Genomic DNA, 17,686 nt, shown 5'->3' on the forward strand with positions numbered 1-17,686 from the left:
GGAGTTTTTCTACAAAGGAGCTTCTTTATGGCTCCAAATTTACTTTATAGGTGGTTGCATCCCAAAGACAATGAGTTCTGTGAGCCACAAACTTTGTCCTGCCTTTCAATATTGTTATATTTTATTTACTTAATATCTAACACTTCTAAGTTTATAATATGTGCCAGGCACTGAACAAATTGTAGCAAAGATTTATGTTCAACTTGAACAAGGAAATCATTACTTGGCTTTTTAATAGCTGCAGATAGCAGCATAACTTAGTAATGCATTCTGTGCTATCCACCTACCTTTCAAATCCACTTTGATAACACATAGAAAATTATGATACAGGGCCAATTATAATCGCAAATTTAAACCTCTTTGCCTCCAGAGTACAATGGAGCTTTCTTTGAAAACTGGATGCCTCTCAAATTTTATCAACCAAAGAAAAATAACTAATTACATAAGCCTTGGACAACTAAAACTTAATTTCATATTATAGGCACCTAATGGGCAGTGTAAACAATAAGGCATGCCAGACAATAGAAAGGAATAAAGGCATTTTTACTATAATGTCAGTACATGATGTGTTGCAAATTACTACTGGAATGTCTGGGTTTTATAAAGTGACGTCTATGTTTTGGTTTGTTCAATACTTTTCTTTTTAAACATAATTTAATTACATGTTTTTAAAAAAATGTTTCCAATATACCCACAGCTTTCTGGCCACCAGTCATATTGTTAATACATCAAGGATCATGAGTTAGATAATACCACGTATCATGTAAATTCACGTTTCACAAAATTCTGTCAAAGCCTTGCAGATACCATTCAGAAATGAAGTCAATTCTCCACCAATGAATCTCAGAACAAGGGGAAGCAGCAGGACATCGTTAGAGGCGCCAGTGCAAATGGACTTATCCCGATTCAAGTGCAGAGCCATCCCACATCGTTAGGTGTATTAATTAACTCCAGATATTGGGAGTGAACAACCCCCTTGCCAAGCGGGGACTTGTTCAGGCGCCTTTATCTTTCCTTCCATCACTCATTCAGTCAATTCATTAAAGCCTGTTTGTTTCTCCCAGGTGCCTCCTAATGAGTTTCATTGTTTTGTTTATTGGGCTTGTTGGCTCACAGATCCCTTTCACAATTTTCCTCGGTTTCTGATGGCTCCTTAAGCACCAGTTTGGACCAGCCCATTGGCGACTAGTGCTGTCATAAACGTAAAAGTGTCTTGACTAAGAAGGACTTTGGAGAATAAGATGGGACAGAATGGCAAGGGGAGGGGGAGAAAAAGGCCAGAGCGAATGCCATCAGGTGCCTGTGTTGCTTGAAGAAACCAGCAGGTGGTGGCAACACCTCGCGGGAGGCCCCAGTTTAGCGCCGTTGGAACCCAAAACAATAGACCCCGGTTGCTGCCCGGGGTTTGAGCAGAGGAGAGGGGGTGGGCGGAAACACCTTTCCTGGCGGCGCCCCCTCCGTTCCTCACCCCTTCCATCCGAGAACTCGCGGAGTCCCTTCCATCGCTTCTCATGCCCGTGGGGGAGGTTCTCACTGAGGAGCGGGCAAGGGAGGCGGCACCCAGAGGTGCAGCGACTTGCCCGGCCATGCAAAGCCAGGCACCGACATCAGGACTTCCCGTAAGACCCAGGCATCCCTGCCCTTTGGGGAGGGGAGGGTTTGAAGCCCCAACCATGACAAAGAGCCAGGGTCACAAGCGGGGAGAAGAGTTTAAAGGCTGGAGCAGAGACACATTCATGCCCACGCGCCCCCTCCCTGGCTGCCTAGCACTCCACAACCCTGTCCCCTTTGAGATTTCTGTTTGTCTTTCCCTCCACCCCCGGCTTTTCCTTCTTTTTTTTCTCAGCTCACGCCCACCTGAGTTCAAACCAGAGCAGGAACTAAGACAGTGGGTTTAGTTCCTAGAGTTGAAAAGGAGAAGCAGGGAAGGGGAGAGGGCGCGGGGGTCTGGCCAGGTTGCCGCCCGGCCCGCCCCGACCATCCTGCCGCGCTCTCCCGGGCCCCGGACCCCATCGGCCCCGGGGTGTTAACGCATCTCCCAGGTGCTCGGATCCCCGCCTCCGCCCGGCCCCTCGCGCGTGCCCCCTCCAAGCCCACGTCCCTCCGCCCCGCGCTCCCAGCCTGGGCCGGGAGGGAGGGCGGGCTCGGCTCCCCGGAAAAGGGGAGAGCGAGGGCGGCAGCAGGGGCCGGAGAGGGGCGGGCCGGGCTGGGAGGGACGCGGAGGGGCGGGCTGGGCTGCGCTTGCTCCAGCCGCCTCTTGGGAGCCGAGCCGCGGGCGGCGGGACCCGCGACCCAGCTGGGCGACGGCCAGCGCGACTGGGGCTCCGCACGAACCCCGGAGCCCCCCGCCCCTCAGAGCCGCAGCCCCGCCGCCAGCCCCCGCCTCTCGGCCGCCCCGAGTCCCAGAGACGCGCCGCGCCGCGCGGGCGCACCCGGGCAGCGGAGAGCGGGGTCCCCGCACCCGAGCGGAGGCGCGGGCGGCGCCGGGCCTTGGGGGGCGCAGACCTGCGGAGCCTGCGGCCTGCGGAAGGTGAGCCCCAGGGTCGCCGGCGGTTGTGGAGGGTGGGAGTCGTTGTGCCTGGGGACGGAGGAATTAAGGTTTGCAAAATAGAGGGTCCCTCCAGCCAGGGCCTCTGCAGATGCTCGGGAGGCCTCCTGGGGGTGCCGAATACCCCTCCCTAGGCGAGAGCCGAGTTCGCGAGGGGATGCGGAACTAGCCCACCGGGCTCCCTTGCCCTCTTAAGTAGCCTCATTGACACCCCCATTACCCTAGCTGCTACTGCCATCCCCACTGTGTTTGCAGACACTCCTCGGGCTCTGACATGGGGGTCCTGTTTTAGGGGTCCTTGCAGAGCCAGGCTCCCGGCCTTCGGCAGAGGTTTGCCCACCCCTCCAGTGGCATCTCTCCAATCCCGGTGGAGCTGGGAGGAGCCAGGAGGTTAATCCCACACCTGCCCCCAGCTCCCCCCAGCTCTCCAGCTCCCCACCGCGTCACCTTAGGTAAGTCAGCCATGTGGTGGCAGAAAGGCTTGATTCCTGCTCCCCAGCCCAAACCCCAAGTTGCACCAAAGTCTACTGCTTGCTGCTGCCCCAGCCCCGCCCCCTCACTTTCTGTCTGGGAGCTTGGCCTCGCTGGCCACCACCCACCAATCTTGGCTGTCTGGTACCCTCTCTCCTCCCATCCCTGGGGGAGCTGGCGTGGGCCCAGCATAGCCTAGATGTTGTAATGTCCCTGGCAGTGCCCGTAGAGAAAAGCTGCTGGGCCTGTTCCCAATCAGTTAACCTGGGCCAGGCCCTCCACTGCCAGGGGAACTTGACTCAGACTCTGGAAAGGGAGATGCTGGTTCAGTGGGAAAGGGGCTGTGGGACTGTGGGCACTGCCGGGAAGCTGTCCAAGTAATGGGACACTGGGGGACTGAGCCATACTGGGAGCTGTTCAGAGGGGCCACTTGGCTCCTTCAGGTCAACGGACCTTTTCCATCACAGGAAGATTAGGGTGGGGGTTCCTGTACCTACCTAGTGGGCTAGGGGGAGGACTCCTTTGGAGTCTTGGTTCATGTAGGGTGCAAGAAGATGGCTGGCAACGACAGCTGTGGCACCAGGATGCTGGGGAGCAACAGGCAGCCATGGCTGAGCATGGGAAGGGCAGGACCTTTCCTCCTTTGGGCCAGCTGTTCTCTCCCAGCTCGTCACCATCTCCTGAGCTGGGCCGTGTTCACACTGCACTCCTTACCAGGTGGAAGGAAGGAGGAGCAGAGTTGGGAGGAAGGGGGTTGGCCACCTCTGGTCTCCCTTTCTCTCTTTCCCTGCTTACGTCCCTCTCCCAGCCCAGGTGTTCCTACAGAAGCAACTCCTGGGGCAGAGGGCAGTTCACCGGCAGACTAGTGGTGGAGTAGGGCTCATGGGCATCTGAGGGCCCGATCTGCACTGATGGGCATGTACACACACACACACACACACACACACACATTCGTGCATACCTCCCAGCATCTACCATCCACACCCATCTCACCTCATACACACTCCCTTACACTCTTACACTTGCTTTTACAGGCACTGGTCCTGGCACTCATGTGCTTCCCACCACAATTTCCACTTACTCATCCCTGTGCACACGTACCATTGCCCCAACACCCTCCCTTATGCTCTTTTCCAGAGTCATGCATGTCCCCAGTCAGTGCACAGCCAGAGAGGCTCATTCTAGGTGGCCATCTGGCTAAACCCAGACACTGCCTGCATCTTAAGAGCCTCCCCCAGCTCCACAGTGGGAGGCAGATTCATCTGCATCCTCATGCTCTAGGGGACATTCTCAGGACTAGAGGCCTCAAGGGACATAGGACTGTCCTTGCTAGGTAATCCACAAATTGGCTTCTCCAGCCAGGACAGAGAGGCTGGAGCCCGGAGGACAGCCACCTCCTCACTGTCTGCTCTGGATGCTGCCTTAACGGCCAATGGGATCCCTTACAAGGCAGGAGGCCAGAGCTCGAAGAGAGAGTGCCTGAGACCAGGTCCCAGGTGGAGATTAAAGGGGAGAGGCTGCAGCATTAAGCTGAGCAAGGATTATACTGGAATTTCCTGGGCGTTTAAACAGCTGCTGAAGAGGACAGAGGGCAGGGCCTGTGTGCTGACCCCTCCCACGCTGACCCTGTGGCTAACAGGTGTGAGGACCAGCTCAGTAACCACACCAGACACGAAACCATTGGTCCCTTTGCCCTTGGGATCGCCATTCACCCCGCAGGCCCCTGCAGCCTGTTTTGCTTCATGTTTCTGTCTGAGCTCAGTATACAGCAGTGCCCCTTGAGTGTGCCCCAAGTGTCCAGTCCCCTCTGGTCCCTTCTTTCCTTTGCAGTCACAGTTCTGACATCCTGTAAGAGAAGTGTGATGTTATCAGTGAGACAAGGTGAACTTCTTGGAAGAAAAGCTTAAAGAAAATCCAGGGATAAAAGTTCTTTGCTTTTCTTGTTGACATTTCTTTGCTCATTCATTCCCAGCTCCTCCTGCCTCTCCATCTCTGCTTTCTTCTTGTAGTTAAAATTTCTAGATATTTTGAAAACTAGAGGGTAAAAAGGAGGAAGGATAAAATATAAATATAAGCTACAGTAGTCTAGGTTTTATAAATATGTCCCCTTTTTGTTTAGATTTTAGTCTAGATTTTAATTATGCGATTCTTGTTTTAATTATAAAAATAAGATATGCTCATTGTAATAAGAAAAATAATTCAAATATATGTAAGACAAAGTTAATGCCTTCCCCTCAGCTCCTATCCTACAGTGACCAATTTTAATGGCCCAATATATCTTCTGCCATACCTCTTCCAAGCTTATTTGGCTTAGATTATTCAATTTTTTAAAAAATCTACTCTGTGGATTGAGTTATGTAAACTATATTAAGTCAGCTTGGTTTGTTCATAACATTATCACATTTAGCATACTTTTAAAATTCTTACAGACTTACTCGTGTTTAAATCTTGCAGTTTTATAGATGACTGAAATCATAGGCTATGATTTATAAGCTAAGATTCTACACATCTTTCATCTTTGCCAGCTTCTGAAACAAAATACAATCCTGATGCTAAGAAACTGTCATATTTTTGTAAACCAAAGACATGTAGTGGGCTTGTGGATGTGGAGTCTCTACTTATATGAAAAAGGTACAAAGTGATATAGCCATTAAAGGAGCTGAGAAAAAAAACAAAAGACGGGAAGTTACAGAAGGCACTTTTTGTCACAGGAAACTGTCTAATCCATCTCTTTTTCTGAGCTATCATTTGACAGCTACATTTCTGCTGCTTCTGGTGTTTGATATTTTTAAAAGCATGTATACATCTGAAATTTGAAAGTTTTCCTGATTGGGATAAGATTTTTGTTCTTTCATGGGTTAGAGGATTTCTAAACACTGGCCAATTCCTTTCACTAGTTGGAGAGGATAGAGTCTCAAGCAGGCCACAAGGAAGAGGACCAGAAAGATGTCCTAGTCCTCAGCCATTTGAAAAACCAAGTTCTGAGTCCTGCTTGTTTAGTATTCGAGGCACGTGCATGGAGCTTCCATGTTCTTGTCACTTACATTTCTGAGTTTGGAACTTGTCTCAAAAGAATCTGCAGTGGTAGGAATTCACTGACAGCAATTGCTTTCATATCTTAATAAGGTTTCTTCTTTCTTCTATTTATTTTAGCCATAGAGATGCGCTCCAATTCTTTTCGGCTATTAAAAATGAAAAGACTTAACTTATCTGGCTCCTTTGATAAGCAAGAACTGACCTAACAGCCTAGTCTCACTCAGATACACTTTTTTTTTTTCCTCTAGAGAAACCTGTTTATAATCTTCAATTTTCTGGATCCAAATCTAAAAGATGTCCTCACCAAATAGCCAAACTACACTTCTGCGTACTTTATTATCTTCAATCATTTATTTTTAATGAATATTTTTGTTCTTAGTAAAATTTTTAAAAATTACTGAAGTAGAGATCCGTATTATTCTTTCCTTTCTGATTCCTCTTGAGGACAGAAGCTGAGTGGCTTTAACATGTCTCGTAATTGCTTTTGCTCTTTTCGGAATTTCTGGAGCGAGGCCAGCTTCATGTTGTCATTAGGATGCCTGCTAAAGCGATGCATGCACACCCCACAACAACCACAGCCACTGCGTTATTTGTATTGTGTGTCATCGCAGCAAATGCTTTGCCATTCCTAATCTTCCAGAATGTTCCATATTGTATGGCTGGTATTATCTGCATTGCATCTTTTCTTTCTTTGCTGCTTGCCCTTCAAAAAAAAAATATCATTGAGATGTATCTAAAGTGTTTTTTATCCCTTCTCCATGACTATTTGTCTAGTTTATCAGTTTGGGAAGACCCAGTGCTTCTAGTTTCTTCTTTATACAGATTCCAGAATGCATCCATGCTCTCACTGAAAGAGGCTATTTTAAAGAATAACTGCTGAGCAAATGGCACAATGCCTTCATTGTTTAAAGATGTTCTGCAGCAATTTTCAGTTTTTGATAAGAGTGTTCCTAAAGACTGGCTGGCCCTGGACAGATTCTGGTTGGTTTTGGTGAGTCAGGCATGTCTCCAAGTTAAGCCATTGAGAGTTTGGGGGTGCACCTTCCCTGTGAATTAGTTCAGGATAGTTATTAAACAGCCTGTGGTGATGGGGCCATGCTTTTCACTTCATGATCTCCCTGTTCTCCTTGGAAGCATGCATTTAATCTGCGCATGATTCTAGTAGCATTTACAACAGTATTGGCAAAGAACCTTTGTTTCCCCCCAACTTTACTGAAATACAGTTGACATATACGAGTAACACTGTGTAAATTTAAGCTGGGCAATGTGATGATTTGAAAATGCTTCTTTATTGCCTCCATATGCACTGTGTTGAACTCTCTAGGTCAGTGGTTGGCAAACTGCGGCTCACGAGCCACATGCGGCTCTTTGGCCCCTTGAGTGTGGCTCTTCCACAAAATACCACGTGTGGGTGTGCATGTACAGTGCGATTGAAACTTCGTGGCCCATGCGCAGAAGTCGGTATTTTGTGGAAGAGCCACACTCAAGGGGCCAAAGAGCCCCATGTGGCTCGCGAGCCGCAGTTTGCTGACCACTGCTCTAGGTAAATGTCAATGCTGGTTGGTACCCACCACACATCAGCTCATACAGATGTAGAAATGGTGTCTTTTCACGGTAACCACATGGAGATAACACTGAAGATTTCATCTTACTGTATAGCCAGTATTACCAGAAAAAAAAAAGTAGATTTGTAGAAATCAAATCATATTTATCAAAGTTGAATATAGTTTTATTTTAGCATCATTGTGTTGTTTTCACCAGCACTGTGGATCCCAGGGCCACAAATATCCAGGAGGACACATGTTCCAACTTTCAATTGGCTTTCATTTTTTCTTTCTTTCTTTCTTTCTTTCTTTCTTTCTTTCTTTCTTTCTTTCTTTCTCAGTCCTGTGCCTTTTGAGCAACATGCGTGTTTTCTTCTCAGCAGAAATAAATGGGATCTGCTGCTCTTGTCCATGCCACTCATGGACTTTTGAGACTGAGCCATGAGGAGAGAGATAGGTCACCACTAATCTCTAGACCAAGAAGCAGGAAATTCTGAGCCTGTTTGTTGTCACTGTGACCCTGGAAGCAGTCATGCCTCCGGGTCCTGGGCTTGTGAGCTGCAGTGCATGCTTCTGAGGGCTCAAGGGCGTTTTATATGAAAGGGTAGCTTATTACATAGTCATTCATTTTGAGGGCATGCACACTATTTCGATTCATTTTACTAAACAGCTATTATACAGATTTAAAGAAATTGATTTTTAATAAATGATTTATTGAAAAGATAGTATATATACAAGATTTTTTAAACAAAAAAAAATTAAAGGGAATACAGTGGGTATGAGTCTTCCTCATACCAGCTTCCAGCTGTCCCTCCAACTTTCTCCCTACATTTTGTCTCTTCATCATAAAGGACCACCCATGGATATGGACATCCTTAAATTTCCAATCAGGAGCATGCTTCATACTGTTCCTCACTGGACTTTCACTTGGAAATTATTTTCATATCAGTACATAAACAGTAGCTCTTATTCCTTTTGAAGGTTTTGCCATAAATTTTAAAAAAAATTTTCATTCATTTGACATACAATATCATATTAGTTCCAGGTGTACAACATAGTAATTAGACATTTATATATCTTACGAAGTGATCTCTTGATTAGTCTAGTACCCATCTGAACCATACATAGTTATTACAATGTTATTGACTGCATTCCCTTTGCTGTACTTTACATCCTCATAAACCATCTTTCTAATGATGTATAGTAACTTTATAGTCTTTTCCTTTACAAACATTTCTGCAATAAATATCCTTGTTTGAACATCTGTGCAAACAGATCCAAGTATATGGTTCCTGGAGGACAAATTCATAGAAGTGAAGCTGCTAGGCAGACATCACCAATTGTCCTTCTAAGAGCCTGTTCCAAAATTCCTGAACCCCTAAGCGCAGGAATTCTCACAGAGCCCATTTTCCATGCCTTCTCCAACTCACTGCACTATTCATCTCATAGGACAAAATGGCATGTCCCTGTTGTTTCAACACGCCTTCCTTTCATTGTGAGCAAACTACAAGCATCTTTGCATATATTTAAGGCATGCATTAATTGTCTCCCCTTGTGGAGAGAGGACCTCGGTATGCCAGACTTCCATAGCTCTCTCCCTCCTGGATATTGGCTCATTTCTTAGACAGTCTTCACTCCTAGGTCTCTGTGCATCTGTTCTGGCACCCACCCTCCCGTCATACCCCACAGCTCTCCTTCAGCGGTCCCTCTCGCTCCACTGCCTTTCTGAGATGCCTGGCATATCCAAGTCTAACGGGGGATGGGAGTGTGGGGAGGGGGGATTGTGTGTCCCCAGTGAAGGAGTCGCTTTTAACTCACTTGCTTTTAATGAGAAGAATCTCCCGATTCCCAGCACAGGGAGGCTGGAGGAAGGAGGAAGAGAAGAGAGTAAATGAAGAAAAAGAACTGAAATAGCTCCTTCCAGAAGAAAAGACTAAGATTGGCCCAGAACTAACTGCCCTGTGCTCTAAGAAGGGAGGAGGGCCATGGGGGACAGGAGCCACCCGGCACATGGCCCTCCAAGACGGTGGGTCTGGCACCAGTCAGGTCAGGGGAGAGTCAGGTCCTGCTCTCACCCCAAGGTCATGGGTGCTGCGACAGTTTGAGAGCTATCGGAGGAGACAGCGTGAGGCTTTGGAGCCTGGGCCCTAATGAAGAAATGCATTTACCTCCCCCGGCCGCTCTTGTCCTGTCTCCCTAGGAAGCAAGTTCGGCTGCAGTCCCCAGTCTTGCAAAGCAGCAGCCCTGCCTGGGTACAGGGTGGCAGCCAGAGCAATGGTGGGAGCCCCGAAGATGCCCCATGGCTGCTGAGGGTGCTGCCCAGTCAGGGAGTGGAGTGGCGGGCATGGTGTGCAGCCTCCGGGTCCTGCTCCTGGTGTCCTCTGTTCTGGCTCTGGAAGGTAAGAGGGAGGGGGCACCGGAGAACCCCCACTTGCTATTACAGATCCAGCTCAGGTGGGAAATGGGAAAGATTCAAAGAAGGCAGAAAAAGACCAAGGACATCAAGAGGGGGGAAGGAGTGGGGAGGGTTTCAGAGAAAGGCTCCCCAGTCAGCTGTGCTCCTGCTGGTGAATTACAGGGACCAGGGAGGGAGATTGTTTTCACTCCTGGGAATGAGCTGGGGGTTAGCAGTGCTGGTGGAGCCTTGGCCAGTGCTTGTCCCTTCTTATCTCTGGGCAGAGGTATTGCTGGACACCAGCGGAGAGACGTCTGAGATAGGCTGGCTCACCTACCCACCAGGTGGGGTGAGTGTCACTTTCATTCTGAACCCGTGGCCCTGCCCTCACCCTTCTCCCTGGAGGGTGGCATTGGGGAAGGAACCCCTGGGTAGGGACTTTCCCTCCAGAGGAACGGGGCTTTGGGGTATCCTTTACCCTGCTTTGCATGTCATTCATTTTAAGTCTCAGAGGAAGAGATATGCCCCCTTCCTGCACCCTCCAAGTCCTGAGCTGCTAACACCCATCTCCGCCCTCCCCTCCCTGCAGTGGGACGAAGTGAGCGTTCTGGATGACCAGCGACGCCTGACTCGGACCTTTGAGGCCTGTCACGTGGCAGGGTCCCCGCCAGGCACCGGGCAGGACAACTGGCTGCAGACACACTTTGTAGAACGACGCAGCGCCCAGAGGGCACACATCCGACTCCACTTCTCCGTGCGGGCTTGCTCCAGCCTGGGTGTGGCCGGGGGTACCTGTCGGGAGACCTTCACACTGTACTACCGCCAGGCGGAGGAGCCTGATGGCCCCCACAGTGTTCCAGCCTGGCACCTCAAACGCTGGACCAAGGTGGACACGATTGCAGCGGACGAGAGCTTTCCTGCCCCCTCTGCCTGGGCAGTGGAGCCCCATGGGCCGGGGCCGAGGGCTGGGCTGCAGCTGAACGTCAAAGAGCGGAGCTTCGGCCCCCTGACCCAGCGTGGCTTCTACGTGGCCTTCCAGGACACCGGGGCCTGCCTGGCCCTTGTGGCCATCAAGCTCTTCTACCATGCCTGCCCCTCCGTGCTCCGTGCCTTCACCTCTTTCCCTGAGACCCAGGCCAGTGGGGCCGGGGGGGCCTCCCTGGTGGCAGCCATGGGCACCTGTGTGGCTCATGCTGAGCCAGAGGAGGATGGGGGTGGCGGCCAGGCTGGGGGCAGCCCCCCCAGGCTGCATTGCAATGGAGAGGGCAAGTGGATGGTCGCAGTCGGAGGCTGCCGCTGCCAACCTGGGTACCAGCCTGCACATGGAGACAAGGCCTGCCAAGGTGAGACCCTAGCCCCCATATGCTTTTCTAAGATCTCCCCACCTGCCCTGACCTTTCAGCTCCTTTCCTGAATACCCCAAACTTCATTTTGTCCCCCGAAGGTTAGGATTAAGCTACTTGAGGGAAGGACTCCTCTTTTATTTCCTAAAACACACGAACTCTCATCCACTCATCTGAAAATTTTAGCACCTTCTGGAGACTTCCGCAGCCATTGTGGAGGCTCCTAGAGGTGCAGGCCTGAGAAGTGATGGAGATCAGAAGGAGTTGAACTCCTGGGTTATCGTGGGATGGGGTCCTTTGTCCGTATTTGCCCTGTATTTGGGGTGGGCTCATCCCAGGTCCAGGTGGCCAGGACGCAGGTGGAAAGCAGTGAATCCCAGCCGAGGACTAAAGAGAATGACTCTGCCACAGGTGGAGGTTGCAGGAGGCCTCTGCAGAGGGAGGTTATGCAATCAGCCTACAGACACCTACCTCTGGTGCTTGGCCTGCCCGTAACCCCCGCCCACCTCACTTTTTCCATCAGTGGAAATGCAGTTCCACCCCAGTTAAGTGGCAGAAGTAATCTCTGCCTGAGGGAGGGAAGGAGGGAGGAGAGAGCTGGGGGTTCCATCCCAGGAGAAAGGAGGAACCAGCCCAGTGTGGGGGTTCAGGAGGGGGGTATTTCGTGAGCTGAAGCCTCCACTCTTCTCTGTCCCTCAGCCTGCCCAGAGGGGTCCTACAAGGCCCTGGCCGGGAACAACCCCTGCTCCCCGTGCCCTGCCCGCAGCCACGCCTCGGAGCCTGCAGCCCCCATTTGCCCCTGCCGTGAGGGCTTCTTTCGGGCCAGTTCTGACCCCCCACAGGCCCCCTGCACTGGTAAGTCCCCCACCTACCCCAGGGGTAGAAACAGGACAGGGAGTGGGGCGGGAAGAGGGGGATCCCAAGGGCGACAGGTGGGGCTGTTGTGATTGGCGGTGACTTTTCTTTCTTCTGTGTCCTTGGTTTCCTCCCCTACCTGCCTTACCTGTCTCTCTCCCTGACCCCATCCCACCTGGTCCACCTCCTGCCTCTCTCCTCTCACCTGCCTCCTCTGCTTTTGGACTCCACCCCATGCTGTGTGCCTCCGCCCCTGCCTCTTCCCTCCCTCAATCACCTCTTCTGTGGCCCTTCCCGCCCCTTCCGGCACCCAGGCCCTCCGTCGGCTCCCCGGGAGCTTTGGTTCGAGGTGCAGGGCTCGGCGCTCATGCTGCACTGGCGCCTGCCCCAGGAGCTCGGGGGGCGCGGGGACCTGCTCTTCAACGTCGTGTGCAAGGAGTGCGGAAGCCACCAGGAGCCTGGCGGCGGGGGCGCTTGTCACCGCTGTAGGGATGAGGTGCACTTCGACCCCCGCCAGAGGGGCCTGACTGAGAGCCGGGTGTTAGTCGGGGGGCTCCGGGCACACGTACCCTACATCTTGGAGGTGCAGGCCGTCAACGGAGTCTCAGAGCTCAGCCCCGACCCTCCCCAGGCTGCATCCATTAATGTCAGCACCAGCCACGCAGGTGAGCCTTTTCCTCCGCCTAAGGCCTTACCTTGCCTCCTTAGAACTCCTCCCCCACTCCCGTCTTCCGCCTACTGACTCCCACCCCAGTTCCCTCTGCAGTCCCGGTGATGCACCAGGTGAGCCGGGCACCCAACAGCATCACAGTGTCCTGGCCGCAGCCAGACCAGACCAATGGGAACATCCTGGACTATCAGCTGCGTTACTATGACCAGGTGGGAAGGGATGGGGCATCCCTGTAGGGCTGGAGGGAACTTGCAGTGTCCCACGCTGCGGCTAGAGGGAGGAGGGGGGAGGGGGAATGGGGGTTCAGAGGTGCCCAGGAGCCCTGAGGAAGTGGGAGGGGCTGGAAGCCTTTGAGGGCTGGGTCAGGCAGACAGGGAGTGAGTGGCTGTCCCTCCAGGCGGAAGATGAATCCCACTCCTTCACCCTGACCAGCGAGACCAACACAGCAACCGTGACACAGCTGAGCCCCGGCCACATCTATGGCTTCCAGGTTCGGGCTCGGACAGCCGCAGGCCATGGCCCCTATGGAGGCAAGGTCTATTTCCAGACGCTGCCTCAAGGTGAGAGGAAGCCTGGGTGGAGGGCACCAGGGGTAGTGAGGAGAGGCCCAGGGCCCTGCAGGCCAAAGGCTGTGAGGGGAGTTCCTGGCTGAGCTCCCATCTTTGGCTCTGTGGGGGTGTGTGGATGGGTGTGGGTACGGGTGTGTGTGAAAGTGAGTGTGGGTGAGTGTGGGTGTGTGTGGGTTGGGGTAGATGAGTGTGGGTGGGTGTGGGTGGGTGTGGGTGAGTGTGGGTTGGTGTGGGGGAGTGTGGATGAGTGTGGGTTGGTATGGGTGACTGTGGGTGGGTGTGGGTGAGTGTGGATGAGTGTGGGTGGGTGTGGGTGAGTGTGGGTGAATGTGGTTGGTGTGGGTGGGTGTGGGTGAGTGTGGGTGGGTGTGGGTGGGTGTGGATGGGTATGGTTTAGTGTGGATGGGTATGGGTTGATATGGGTGACTGTGGGTGGGTATGAGTGGGTGTGGGTGAATGTGGTTGGTGTGGGTGGGTGTGGGTGAATGTGGTTGGTGTGGGTGGGTGTGGGTGAGTGTGGGTGGGTGTGGGTGGGCGTGGATGGGTATTGTTTAGTGTGGATGTGTATGGGTTGATATGGGTGACTGTGGGTGGGTATGAGTGGGTGTGGGTGAATGTGGTTGGTGTGGGTGGGTGTGGGTGAGTGGGTGTGGGTGGGTATAGTTGAGTGTGGATGGGTGTGGGTTGGTATGGGTGACTGTGGGTGGGTGTGGGTGAATGTGGTTGGTGTGGGTGGGTGTGGGTGAGTGTGGGTGGATGCGGGTGTGGGTGAGTGTAGGTGGGTGTGGGTGAGTGTGCGTGGGTGTGGGTGGGTGTGGGTGGGTGTGGATGGGTGTGGGTGGGTGTGGATGGGTGTGGGTGAGTGTGGGTGGGTGTGGATGGGTGCGGGTGGGTGTGGATGGGTGTGGGTGGGTGTGGGTAGGTGCACTTTCATGTGAGGCCTTGACCTCCTGTGATCCTGGGCCACTGGTTCCTCAGGTGAGCTGTCCGCCCAGCTTCCGGAAAGACTCTCCTTGGTGATTGGGTCCATCCTGGGGGCTTTGGCCTTCCTCCTGCTGGCTGCCATCACCGTGCTGGCTGTTGTCTTCCAGAGGTGAGCCCCCCTCACCATGTCCCCACACCACCACTCTGCCTCACACCCCCGCCCTGGAAGCCCAAGGCCCAATGCAGAAACCCCCACACCCAGCTCTTTCTTGGGACCCATGCAGAGGTGGGAAGGAGGGACCTGGTCTCAGGCTAGCAAGCAGCCTGTGTGGGGGAAGGGGGAGGAGGAGTGTCATTCCAGGACTCTGGTTTGACCCTCAGGAAGCGACATGCGACAGGCTACACGGAGCAACTGCAGCAGTATAGCAGCCCAGGTGAGAGATCTGGGGGGAATGGGGCCCAGTTCGGGGGTGCAGAGATGAAGAGCTGGGAGCTCAGGCCAGAAGCATACCAGCCAAGGTGGGCTCCCCTGAGTTTGAGGGGACCAGGGCATGCCTACAGTGTGGGGGTGGTCTAGCCTTGCACTATATCCTCATAATGTACCCCACGCACCTACAGGGCTTGGGGTGAAGTATTACATCGACCCATCCACATACGAGGACCCCTGCCAGGCCATCCGGGAATTTGCCCGGGAGGTGGACCCCACCTATATCAAGATTGAAGAGGTCATTGGGGCAGGTACTTCAACAGCAGAGAGGGTGGGCCTGGCAGGATTCCTTTTAACCGTGAGCCCACTGTCCTTCCTTGACCACTCACTGCCCAACCTACACCTGTCTCCCCAGGCTCCTTCGGAGAAGTGCGCCGGGGCCGGCTGCAGCCCAGGGGCAGGCGGGAGCAGGCTGTGGCCATCCAGGCCCTGTGGACTGGAGGTGCCGAGAGCCTGCAGATGACCTTTCTCAGCCAGGCCGCAGTGCTGGGCCAGTTCCAGCACCCCAACATCCTTCGGTTGGAGGGCGTGGTCACCAAAAGCCGGCCCCTCATGGTGCTGACTGAGCTCATGGAGCTGGGTCCCCTGGACAGCTTCCTCAGGGTCAGTTGGCCTGGGGGAAGATGGAGAGCCCTTGGGTCTGGGAAAGTGTGCAGTTCTAGACTGTTCCAGGGGCAGAGCCCTATACCTTGGCTTCCTCCTGCCCACTTCCAGTGGTCTTCAGCCTTCATTCCCAGGCCATTTTCTGATTCCCAAACCCCCACCCTCTCATGCTAATGTCTGCTGTGCATGTGTGGAGGTTCCCACATAGTTGCTGACCTCTGCCCTCTGCCCCTCAGCAGCGGGAGGGCCAGTTCAGCAGCCTGCAGCTGGTGGCCATGCAGCGGGGAGTGGCCGCCGCCATGCAGTACCTGTCCAGTTTTGCCTTCGTCCACCGAGCGCTCTCTGCCCACAGTGTGCTGGTCAATAGCCACCTGGTGTGCAAAGTGGCCAGGCTTGGTCACAGCCCTCAGGTGAGAACAGTCTGGGACTCTGCATTCTTCAGCAGGTTCTGGAGGGTGAGCCAGAACCTGGGGTGGGGACCTTGGGCAGCATATCATTGTGTATGAAGGGATAAAGCTCACCTGTGCTTCATCCAGGATAGAAGCCTGGGCAAAGGGAGCATTAAAGGATTTCAGGACTTGAGAAGGGGAAGGTGGGAGACCTCAGAAACCTAGAACCACTTCCTGCCTTTCCCCTAATGATCACAGGTACTCTAGAGTCAGAGCAGCTGGGCCCAAATTCTGAGCACTCCACCCTAAGCTCTGTGACTTTTTGCCCAAGTTCATATCACTTGATGCCTCAGCCTCTACAAAATGAAGATATCATCTACCCTGCAGGGTTGTTGTGAGGATTAAGAGAGAGGCTTGATGTGAGACCTTTGACTCACGTCTGAGCACAGAGTAGTTGCTCAATAAATGTGACTGTTGTGATTATCGCTATTGGTACTTTTAACCCTACCCCTCAGGGCCCAAGTTGTATGCTTCGCTGGGCAGCCCCAGAGGTCATTGCACATGGAAAACATACAACATCCAGCGATGTCTGGAGCTTTGGGATAGTGATGTGGGAAGTGATGAGTTATGGAGAACGGCCCTACTGGGACATGAGTGACCAAGAGGTGAGCTCTTGACCTAGACATCGAGGTTTCCCCACCCCTGATCCTTCCCACCCACCAGCCTCACAGACTCCCACATTCTAAGACCTCCATTCTGTGATCCATTCCCTCCCTAAGATCTCAAGGCTCTTGCTTTCTGTATTTTTAAGTTCCTTCACCAGTGTGCCCTCATGCTCCACCTGATCTCAGCCCACCCCCTTACTTAACAATATACTCTTTCCACTTACAAGTTTCCCTTGCCATATTCTTCCTCTAATCCCCAGGTGCTAAATGCAATACAGCAGGAGTTCCGGCTGCCCCCACCTCCAGGCTGTCCTCCTGGGCTACATCTACTTATGTTGGACACTTGGCAGAAAGACCGTACCCAGCGTCCCCACTTTGACCAGTTAGTGGCTGCATTTGACAAGATGATTCGCAAGCCAGACACTCTGCAGGCTGGCGGGAGCTCTGGGGACAGGTCTGGAGCTTGGGACTGGAGCCTGGGAAAGCCAGGGAGGGTCGATACAAACCAAAAAGAAAACTGCGGAGCTGGGGCTCGGATGAAGAGGGGACTTTGACCTGCCTCCCCCTTCCCCCTTAGACCATCCCAGGCCCTCCTGAACCCTGTGTCCCTGGACTTTCCTACTCTGGATTCACCTCAAGCCTGGCTTTCTGCCATTGGACTGGAGTGTTACCAGGACAACTTCTCCAGGGGTGGCCTCTGCACCTTCAATGATGTGGCTCAGCTCAGCCTGGAGTAAGCAGGGAGAGGTGGGTGGGGGAGCCTCTGGGCCCTAGGCCAGAGTCATGCCTGGGATCTTGGAGACGCTGGCCCAGATTTGATCCACTCCTTCCCCACCAGAGACCTGCCTGCCCTGGGCATCACCCTGGCTGGCCACCAGAAGAAACTGCTACACAACATCCAGCTCCTGCAGCGGCACCTGAGGCAGCCAGGCTCAGTGGAGGTCTGAGGCCCTGGCAGGAAGCTGTGACTGACGCTGCTTAGGACACAGCTGGGACACAGGTCCAAGGAGGGATGTGGGAGACATGAGCCAGTCTCCGTCTTGGCCTCTCATGCCCAGCCTACTCAACCCAACCTTCAGGATGCTTCCTTCTCCTGCCCTCTGTCCCTTCCCACACTCCCTCCCCACATTAAAGGGAAAAAAGGGATTTTGCAAGTTGGAGGTGTGGTGAGGCCTCAGTCTGCAAGC

General features: G+C 53.0%; 1 protein-coding gene across 2 annotated transcripts; it reads left to right on the forward strand.

Annotated features, from left to right (window-relative positions):
* The first annotated feature begins 2,401 nt into the window (after positions 1–2,401).
* On the forward strand, positions 2,402–17,657 carry EPHB6 (EPH receptor B6). Of its 2 annotated transcripts, none has more exons than XM_081101978.1 (17): positions 2,402–2,530; positions 9,800–9,998; positions 10,279–10,343; positions 10,584–11,337; positions 12,037–12,192; positions 12,507–12,857; positions 12,947–13,071; positions 13,260–13,422; positions 14,410–14,524; positions 14,737–14,789; positions 14,974–15,093; positions 15,198–15,445; positions 15,682–15,855; positions 16,350–16,499; positions 16,760–16,953; positions 17,077–17,232; positions 17,338–17,657. In XM_081101978.1, exons 2-17 carry the CDS (start codon positions 9,899–9,901, stop codon positions 17,444–17,446), a joined length of 3,033 nt encoding a protein of 1,010 aa, XP_080958104.1. In that variant the 5' UTR covers positions 2,402–2,530; positions 9,800–9,898; the 3' UTR covers positions 17,447–17,657. The 2 variants fall into 2 exon arrangements, with proteins under 2 accessions (XP_080958104.1, XP_080958103.1); XM_081101977.1 differs by having other exon boundaries at positions 2,519–2,530; positions 15,685–15,855.
* The last annotated feature ends 29 nt before the right edge of the window (positions 17,658–17,686 follow it).

Source organism: Myotis nattereri (genome assembly GCF_964212035.1).
Source record: "Myotis nattereri genome assembly, chromosome: 11".
NCBI lineage: Eukaryota > Metazoa > Chordata > Mammalia > Chiroptera > Vespertilionidae > Myotis > Myotis nattereri.